The sequence below is a fragment of the Vanacampus margaritifer genome, chromosome 16 (assembly GCF_051991255.1).
Source record: "Vanacampus margaritifer isolate UIUO_Vmar chromosome 16, RoL_Vmar_1.0, whole genome shotgun sequence".
Lineage (NCBI taxonomy): Eukaryota > Metazoa > Chordata > Actinopteri > Syngnathiformes > Syngnathidae > Vanacampus > Vanacampus margaritifer.
This window is the reverse complement of record NC_135447.1, coordinates 12,214,487-12,224,824: the sequence shown is the minus strand read 5'-3', so window position 1 is coordinate 12,224,824 and position 10,338 is coordinate 12,214,487. Positions and strand designations below refer to the sequence as shown.

General features: G+C 38.9%; 1 protein-coding gene across 1 annotated transcript; it reads right to left on the bottom strand.

Moving 5' to 3' along the window:
• Positions 1–122: 122 nt before the first annotated feature.
• LOC144036037 (hexokinase-2-like) lies at positions 123–10,196 on the bottom strand. Its single transcript, XM_077546294.1, has 12 exons — positions 9,592–10,196; positions 9,227–9,295; positions 8,013–8,103; positions 5,069–5,231; positions 4,658–4,806; positions 3,903–4,022; positions 3,732–3,827; positions 3,574–3,673; positions 3,316–3,499; positions 3,074–3,229; positions 1,825–2,058; positions 123–1,706 (listed from the first exon to the last, which is right to left on the bottom strand). The coding sequence occupies exons 3-12, from the start codon at positions 8,070–8,072 to the stop codon at positions 1,520–1,522; spliced, it is 1,449 nt and encodes a 482-aa protein (XP_077402420.1). The 5' UTR covers positions 8,073–8,103; positions 9,227–9,295; positions 9,592–10,196; the 3' UTR covers positions 123–1,519.
• Positions 10,197–10,338: the final 142 nt, after the last annotated feature.

Here is a 10,338-nt window from a genome sequence, read left to right as displayed (position 1 = left end):
AAAGTTTTATCTTTATCTTGTAAAACCTGACTTTAGCCAAACAAGGTCAACCAGTCCATGTAATGATTACATGAATGGCGCCTTTTGTGTAATGGTCACATGAAACACCACATAAGCCAGCAGAGGTTTTTGTCTTTAATTTGTTTTAATTCAATGTGTGGAATGTGATGAGAGGATCGCTGTAGTAAATGTTGACGGCTGGATTTCAAACACAAAGCCAGTACTACTTTGGTACCAATGTTGAGGTGATTTGAGGAGCTTCATAAGTAATATATCTCCTTTAAAATTCTGAGTGCTTTTTTTAATTTTCATTTTATGTAAAAGCTGTTTTTCTTTTTATTTCAGCTACAAGATGGCAGCAAAAACCTACTTCTCTATTAGACAGAGCTATGACCTGATGAAATGAAACTCTTCACATCACTTCAACACAGTTCCTTGACACCAAGCTGGCCCCAAAGCAGTCATTTCATATTAGACAGCGACAGGTTGCAAATATGCTTGTCCAATATATAAAGTAGATATACAAAAAGTCTACACACCCCTGTTCAAATGTCATGATTTTGTGGTGTTAAAAAAAAAGGCCACAGTAATAACAGATTTCAAAACTTTTTCCACCAAGAATAATTTCCTCTTAAGTAAGTCAGCCACCGATGGCGAAATGAGCGGCATCATCGACGTCAATCATTCTGCCCTTTAAGATGCAAATGCTGACTCGACTCAAGGTGGTCATGCAAGCGCACACAAACACACACTCTTGCTTTTTTTAAAAAAAAAAATTTAGTTCCTGTCCTCATTTGACCACAAAACCCAACTTTGTGTTATAGGACGCAAAATCTGAATAAAATTTAGTTTTTCCCACCACCAGGATCACCATGTTTAATAAAAAATAAATATAAATGTTTCTTGTTTTATATCATTCAAGAAAAACTGCCTCGGCAGTTTCCCCTGCACAAGTAACTGCATACATTCAAATTTGTCATTCCAATTGAACTGACTGAAAACGGAGCTCATGTGAGTTGCCGTTGGGAATTTTGACAAACACTATTTCTCACAACAAGCTAATTTGACAATTCAGTAGAGTGCATCAGGAAAGTATTCACAGAGCTTCACTTTTTCCACATTTTGTCAAGCCTTATTCCAAAATGAATTCAATGCAGACTTTATTTGTCTCTGTGGAGGGATCAGAAAATGGCTTTCAAACTTGAGAGGTAATCAAAGAATGGGCCCAAAAATAAGTGAACTAAGCTTGTAGCATCAGGTTCAGTATATTTTTATTTTGTAATAAATTTGAAAAAAATAAAATAAAATGTGTGTGTAGAATTTTGAGAATTCTAATTATTTTTTAAAATCAATTTTGGAATAAGACTGCAATCAAACAAAATGTGAAAAAAGTAAAGAAATTTGAAGAAACAAATGAATCTAAGCCATTTTACAATTAGGTTGTAACATATAAAACTATGGGAAAAGGTCATTAAATAAAACCGAGTTAGTGTCGGAGGCTTTTCGCCCACGCGTCGCCTCATTGGTCTTCGTCGTCGCTGTCCTCACCGTCGCTGTCCTCCAGCAGGCGGGACTGGCGCGCCAGCCTCTGCGCCACGGCCGTTACCATGGCGGCGCCTTTGCCGCTGCCGTCCTCCGAGAGCAGGTAGGTGACATCGCACTTGGGGGCCAACCGGCGCACTGTGGCCTGGAGCTCGGCGCTGAAGCTGCGGAGTACAACATATGCAAAATGACTTCCAATTTGTTTACAGTTTGCATAGTGACAGAATTTCTTTTTTTTTCGTTGGCTCATCTCTAATTTCCCCACTCGAAAATGTGTCTTACTTGGGGTGTTTCCGGTATACCGACCCGTCCACCCCCACGGTGGTGTTCAGGTGGTCCAGGCCGCGGCCGACTCGGATGCGGTTGGTGATGGTGGCTAGGGCGGCAGCGCAGAGGTGAGCCGAGCGCGACGACACCGTGTCGCAGACCATACGCACCACGCGCACGTCCACCGGGTCCCACGCCAGACCCAAGTCGCTCAGGATTTTTTTGCCGTTCTCCAGGCCGACGACCTCCCTGAAAGAAAGTAAAACAACACAATATTCAATGTTTTCCTCCCTCTCCATGTGTTGAGAATAAGCTTATAGATTTTGAGAGAGAAAAAAACAAATATAAATGGTAGCTTTTTAATTATTTTTGGTGAATAATAAATGAGCAAAACATAAAAAACAGAGCTATTGCCTCATTCACTGGCATCCCGTTAAAACGGATCTTTTAATTTCTGTAGCTGCAATTGGCAATGAATGAGTTCATTAGTTTAGAAAAAAAGCTTTAAGTTGGTAAAGCTATTAATGTTTTTAGTTTATGTAGAAAATAAGCTTTTAAAGTAAAGAAATAGATTGTAAAAAAATAAGACAAATAAGCTTATAAATGAGGAGAAATGTAGCAAAAATAAATAACAGCTTTTGGAATTACTTTGGGAAACAATTTAGATTTTGAAAAGGCTACTTTAATACTTAAGAAAATAGGCTTTGAAGATTAAAAATAAATAAATAAATAAATAATACATTGGAAAATTACTTTTTAATTATTTTGAAAAATACACATTTGAACAAAAAAATAGACAAATATAAATGAAAATACTGTAACTGGTTTTATTACTTTGGAAAATAAGCTTTTGTTTGTTTTACATATATTTTTTGTATAACCTTTTAATTAGAAGAAAAATAAGATATAATAATTGAATTAAAAATTACCTTTAACTTCCCTATGGGTGATGCAAAAAAATAATAATAGAAAAAACATTTAAAACAGCTAATGGATAAAAAATATATTTTCAAAATGATTGTTTATAAATAATCTTTTGAATAAAACTTTAAAATAAATATAATTATGCTTTTACCTCTTGCACCTCTCTAAAATGACCACTAGGAGGAAGCAAAGTCTAACAGAAAGCCGCACATCATGGCTTTAAACTCAGTATGAAGTCCATCCATAAATATGAATTATTTTCAGCATGTATTGTTTAAGTGTTCCATTGAGAATGACAAGCGATTATCTGTGAAAATAAAAGCCAACAACGAGGACTCACTCTTCTATATCAGAGATGAACTTGGTCTCAAATCCGCCCGGCGACAGCAGTGCCTCCGATGCCTGCCCCTTGAACAGCAGCCCGTCCTTTGTCATCCTCACCAGCAGGAGGCGCACTATCTCGCCCAGATACATGCCACTGATCATCTTTTCAAAGCTGCACAAGAAGCTTAGCTTAGCTCGTTTGTCTCACAGTTGAGGAATTCTGAGTTCAAACCCAAGATGAATCCCAGTCTGACATACGTGTGGATGCCGGGGTTGATGGACGTCTTGTCCACCTGGACGTCAAACTCAGTCTGAATGTGCGCGAGCGAACCGTTGTCACCGAAGCCGCCCCACTCGGTGTTGATGCACATGCGTCCGTGGTCGCTCTCCACGCGTTTCACGTTCTTCATCTCCTCCATGTAGCACGCGTTGGTACCCGTGCCTGCAAAACGGAAACAAATATTTAGCGGATCACCAAAGCTAGAGCGCACGTGGTATGCTGCGCGTTTTCTTCACCGATGATCATGCCGATCTCGCAGCTTTGGTCTTTGTAGCCGCAGCTCATCATGGTGCCCACCGTGTCGTTGACCATGGCGATGGAGCCGACGTCGTAATCCTGAATGACAACGGTTGATGTTTTCAGTGTGTCGCGCCCGACGACCAATGCAACTCACCCCTCGTCGGTGGATGGCCTCTCGCAGGAGCTTCACCACGTCTTGCCCCTCCACTCCTGAGCACTGGAAGCCTTTCGTCCAGCGGATCAAGATGCTCTGCGGCACACGCAAAGAGAATGGTCATTTAAAAAATAATCACAAATCATTTAAATGAGTGTGTGTGCGTGAGACCTTGTCAATTTCCTTCTGATGGCAGGGGAAAGAGAACGTGAAGCCCAGAGGGAGGATTTTCCCCTGCAGATTCTGCGACTTGAGAAATTCCCCCAGACAGGCGGCGATGTGGTCGAACAACTGCAAAAAGCCAAGGATATTGTTTTTCAATTTTAAATCATAAATATGAACAAAACATATCTTTGTATGCTCAATGCATTGTTCACTCTCAAAACTTAATAACAATAAAATAAATCAGAACTTAAAATCCTAATTTTAACTCTTTTACTCCCAGCCATTTTCACTGAAGCAATCCCCTTCACTCCTGGCTGTTTTACTTTATTTTGACAGATTTTGCAAGGCTCACAGAATATTGTGTTCTATTGCTATAAAACATGGAACACACCAAAAAAAAGATTAGTCTCTTCTTTCATCAGAAAAAAAAGTATATTTCTATCTGTTTTTGTTTTGCAGCAATTAGCATTAGAATATAGCTAAGTTTCATCATTATTCACAAATCTATTTCAAATTGTGGGGAAAACATCTTTTGTTTAAACATGGCCCTGATTAATCTCTTTTGCTCTGCTGCCGACCCGCTAGCCGTTTTTGTAATAACTACAATTTCTTCAACCGTTCTGTGCAGTTGAGAGGCTGCATCAAAGCTTTCTGTATGCTCTAGCATAAAAAAACATATAAATACGTCGTTGGGACACTTAAAACATTTAAAATAGAACGTATTTATACGTTTTTGAGAGCAAAAGAGTACATTTTTTCACCTTTTCCCCAGGTCCTCGCATCATCTCTTGCGGGATGGCGCAGATCTGGCTGTCCATCTTCACCATCCTCTGCTCCTCCTCCAGTACTCGAACGTGGAGCACCCGGAAGTTTGTCCCGCCCAGGTCCAAAGCCAGGAAGTCGCCTTTTTCTGCGGGGTGCAACAACTTTTGTTTGTCCAGGAATACAATGAAATAGTAAAATATCGATAGCGTTAATCTCTCCCTCGTTCTTGCCTCGCTAAAAATAATAGAACTAGAAAATGGATATTAGAATGCCATCCTATGCTGATCACAGCTACTAGGATATATATTTACAGACTCCTCCAAAAGTAGTTGATAATGATGATGCGCTATCAGGTAATTTCTTTGGGAATTGCTGATTCCAGGTTTTTAAAAATGCCATCGAGTTACCCGTCCCGTCTGGCGTGGCCGTGACAAAAGTGGGCAGCATCTGGACAGCGGCCTTGTGGTGCGAGTGCTTCCCCAGGCCTCGCTTCAGATCGCGCTCCAGGCGAGCGGAAACCTGCTGCAGGACTTCCAGGGACAACGTGAACGGTTTCAGGTACCTTTCAACCTGCACAAGGAGGAAGAACTTTTTAGATTTGTTTTTTTTTGGGGGTTAGTAAATATCTATCCAACCATCTAATTTTCCATCACTTCAACCCAGCAATATTTTATGCAACAAACCAACAGTCAGGGTGACCTGACTATGAATTAGGGGAGTCAGGCGGCAATATATATATATTTTTTATCGTATTTAATCGCATGACTTCATTGTGGTTGTTCGGGACTTATAAAACCTGTCAGGTTCAGATGTAGACATTTATCAAATAAAGAGAGAAGAAGCATCTGGTTCCAATTTATTACTCATGATTACTCATGAGGAAGAGAAAACTGCAGCCTTAGTTTGATCGGTACAGAGTCTCTCTTGGTTCATCATTCAAACAGTCCCCTTATATGTACCAATCGGGGCATCTGATTACATGACAGATGACAGAAAGAGAAAAACAACTCCTATCTCACTTCACACTCTCTAGGTACGGCATGCAAGTCCAGGGGGCCCTGGCGTTGACGTGCGTGACGTCACGTCTTCTTATCAGTTGTCCCCACTCGGCAACTTCACCAAATACAATAACACTCCTTTGCAATACATAGCAATCCTAAACAGAAATTACTACACTATTACGTTGACTTGTGTTTCCCAAGAGGCAATTCACTTCAACACGGCAAATGTATAATAATCCTCCAAAATAATTCTTACAAAACCGTAGTTACATTCGTAACTGTCGTTCTAAATGTACAAAAAAATATCATCTAATTCATAAAATTGAGTTAAAATTAAAAAGATGTCTTGTACTGTAAGAAAACAAGTGTGATATTGATTTGTGTTGGTTATTTTTCTGCCACTAGATGGCATAATTGCATTTGTAAGACGGTGATAGCTCAGGCAGGTTTCTTTTCATATTAAGAGCTATCTAATCTTTAACATGAAGTAACTTGTGCAATTCTGCACATTTTTAAAACTGTAAAATATTAATATTATTATAATTTTGTTGTGGACGTGTCTGTTGCGTTGCGACTGCAATTTCCCCAGTACAGGCTTTCCAAGTATGGGGCGGTCATCAATCGCACATTAAAAAAATGAGTGGCATTAACGGAACTTTAAATTAACGCACTCATTTTGACACCCCTAATACGAACATAAATGTGCTGGCGTGCTAAAAAGCTGGCATGCAGAGGAGAGCATGGACAGGAAAAGCACAGCCGGTTACAATCATCTAGAGAATACAGCAAACAATTTCTGTTTTCCTGTCTCCCCTCAAAGCTGTAAAAACGCCCACCTCCAAACTGCAACTGACCGTGGGCACTCTAAAAACAAGTCCGAACATCGACCGGGGTTTTAGTAACATTTTAACATTCTTAATGATCGCACACGTGTCACAATAGTTATAAGATGACAACAAATGATTGCAATAATATTGTTGTGCATACCTGTTCTGTTCTCAATTAACTAATTATTTTCAAACTCACGGAACAAAGGAAATCATTCAAAGGAATACCTTTTATTCCCATGTGTGAATTTATTGCAATCCATCTTGCAATAAACATGTAACATAAAATGTGGAAAAAGTGAAGCACCGTGAATACTTTAAAAATGCACTTAGAGCATCCAGAAAGTATTTACTTTTAGAGACTTTTAGAATTTTTAAAAAAAAAAAAAAATCTAATCAATTTCGGAACAAGCCTGTAACATAAAAAGTGGAAAAAATGAAGCACCGTGAATACTTTGCGGACACGCTGCAGTAGTCGACAACTTCTCATTTACCTTTTGCAGTAAAAAGCTCCGATACAAACACACAAGCTTGTAAAAGGGTTAAAAGTAGAGTGTGTGTGTACATTGCAACACCGGACCAATTTCATGACATCCTGCTGCTGTTGGTGAATTTCCTTGGTTGCAGGTTGACATCGGGGCTCACTGCTTTTATGCTACTAGTGAGCTTTATGTAACCGTGAAGCTAAATTGTGACTTTTCCAGTAATTTTCCAGCAGGCATGTCAGCTCACGCCTCATTTGGCTGTTTGGATCTGGTTATAATCCTGCCCACCTTTCTCTGCAGGGCTTGTCGCTACGTGACTTCATTCCCCCATCATGACTCAAAGAAAAGTCCTCGTAGGAGATTAAAATTGGTGATGTGCACTAGAAACCACACCGTCCTATATGAAAGCATGGTTTAAAAGAGACATATTTTACATATGTCCACAATTTAAAACAATTCCTAGGTGTCTTAACATTCCTGTGACCATCAAAAATACTGCTAGGCTCAAGAATTGCAGCACTTTTTACAGACGAAAACTTTTTCAATCACGGATGCAGCACTTCATACACTGTTGAGTATGTGGCGTCTGTGTACTTCACAGAGCAATCAGAAACAAATGCTAATCTATGCAGCCAACAAACCTCAGTGCAAATCTGCTTAACTTTTCGCTTTGACGTGCTAGGATGCCCATGAGGTACACATCGTTGTCATGCTCTAATACTACACTAATACAGTACACTACACTTTGTACATCATTGCTTGAAACTAGCTCTGGATCTTCACCCTGGTCGTGTGTGGAATAACTTGATGTGGCATTTATTGCAAATGAGCATGAAAGTACCCCCTCAACTGGAAGCTTTCGTTACTATGGCAACTAGAGCGGCACTGCAAAGCGCAACCGAGGCCTGTATTTTCACTCATGGAGGGAGCACTTTGTTGCCATTCCACCTAATTCCACCTTAGTTAATGTGCCCCTGTAGTACTGCTGCAATGCATCTTAGGACTTGTAGTATAACAACATATAAATCAGGCATGCACCTTATTGAGTGCGTCCAGAGGTATACCGTCAACGTGGATGGTGCTGATGTCGCCGTTCATTTTCACTGGTCTTTGCAATTCTGTTATTTATCTGCACAGAGAAAATCAAAATGAATGAATACAAATTAAATATATGTTGAAGGAGCAGTTGTTTGAAGGTTTATTGTAACTGTTACATCTTTGCCCTCTATGATAGATCTATAGTGTTTTGTATTATGTTAGCATTAAGCTAGGAGACTTTTGTTAAGATGAAGTGAGAAATTCTGTTTAAATATACACTTAGCTATTCTTGTTTTTATGTGTTTTATGTTGCAGCTGTGTGTGTTAAAGTAGCATTTGTTCAAAGGTTCATAATTACATCTATGCTAGTTTCACATTATATATTAGCGTGAGTCTAAATTTACAATGTTTGATTCTCTTTTGTTTTAAGTGTCAGCGTTAAACTTCAACTGGTTATGTTATCTGAGAGAGTGATAACGGGTTCTGAAAAATAGTATTTATTTTAAGTGTGTTTTCTTTAGTTTAAATGTGTTGAATGCATACGGGAGGGCTAAAACTAAAAAATATTTTTAGGGATGCACGATAATGGTATTTTCAACAGATACCGATAAACCAATAATTTAGAACGTGCCAATGTCGATAACCGATAAGTAAGCCGATAATTGTTTGCAAAATGAACTTGAATACAAATATACTTTCGAGTCCTACTAAAAGTACAAATATGTCAAAACATTTGTAACACACCATGAAGCTGGATTTTATTGATATCTCTGCTTCAAAGACATCCAGTAACTAATTTTGAGTTTGCCAAAACTAGACAGTCATGTTTTAAAAATTCAACAAAAAACTGTGAGGGTAACATTTTGGGGGGGACACATCTTGAGCCACAACCACAACAGACGGCGGATTTCTTTATTAACTAGTTTATCTGTATAACGTCAAATTGGTTGGTAATTGCCGATAATTACCGGCCACCGATATTATTGTGCATCCCTAAATATTTTACATGGCCTTTCTATATGATCAGACTTTTACCGCGTCTGGGACTTACCGTGGATTAATGGTAACTAAGAATTAAACCCAACAATCAATGTTAACTGAGGGCCAACATTGAAAGAGGTTAGATTGTGCCTGAGGATGTTTGTTTTCCAGGCGTGGTGTACATTTAATACTCCTCTATTACAACAAAACCCTCAAACATGACTTGCCCTTACTTGGCTTAGATACACGCCCGCTGCTCAAGTACGCTGAAATTTCCAAAACAGTTTTCTCTCCAACACAATCTGTTAAGAGAAACAAAGAGAAAATGTATACATTCAAGGGATTCGTGAATATGCCAAGAGCAAAAAGAAAAATTTGAACAAGCCGGTCAATCAGGTAAAACAAGTTTTAAAGCCTTAAAGGTGTACTCCATGAAAGGAAAAAGAGAAAAATAGAGAAACTCCACTTACGATAGGAAGAAAACATTTGGGTGTTGTCATAAATGCTGCACAACTGCTGCGCTCAGGTGCAATTTGACCCAAATCCATTGCCGGCAAGTCACTAAATCTAGTCTAAAAAGGTAGAAGACATTACTCACCTCATCTGCTGAGTCCTCTCACAAAGTAAGTGAGCTCAGCCATCAACTTCCAAGCACAGGAAGACAGCGCGCTTAAAAAAAAAAAAAAGAAAAGATGACTAAAAATGCAAGCAGTCACATAAAGGGGGCAGCACTGACTGGGTGGAAGTTGTGACATTGTGAAAAAAAACCACAAGTGCGTCTCAATGTGTCACACGCACACACACGTGGCCGCTTGGTGAGGAAACACAAAAGCTCCAACCTGATGAAATAACAAAAATATTATTAGAGTGAAAGACGGAAATGTCTTGCCACCATATTTGACATATTAATGAAGATGTGCATAGTGTAGAAGTGTATACTTACAATTATGTCGTAGCTGTCCAATGAAAAGCAAGCACATCCAATTTTTGTGCTATTGGACACACTAAAATAATATACCGTGTTTTATCCCCCAACCCAAAAAAAAATAATTAGAACGCTTGCACTCCATTTGTATTTTTCTAGTGTTTGTGATTAACACACAAAATTAAAGGGAGTTATACTTTCAAAATAAGCATATTGCATTTTTTTTTTTAATCAGAAGAGGGAAGCAAAAGAATTCCACTTTTCCCCACAAAAAACTTCTTGCTTTCTTATGCTCTGCCATTTTGAATCACGTTGTTCAATCAACTGAACTTAGTCAACCATAAAACTTTGAATCATTCACCCGCAAAAGGGGGAGAAAATGGGAGTTATAATTCAAATAAACCCATTTACTAAAATAAA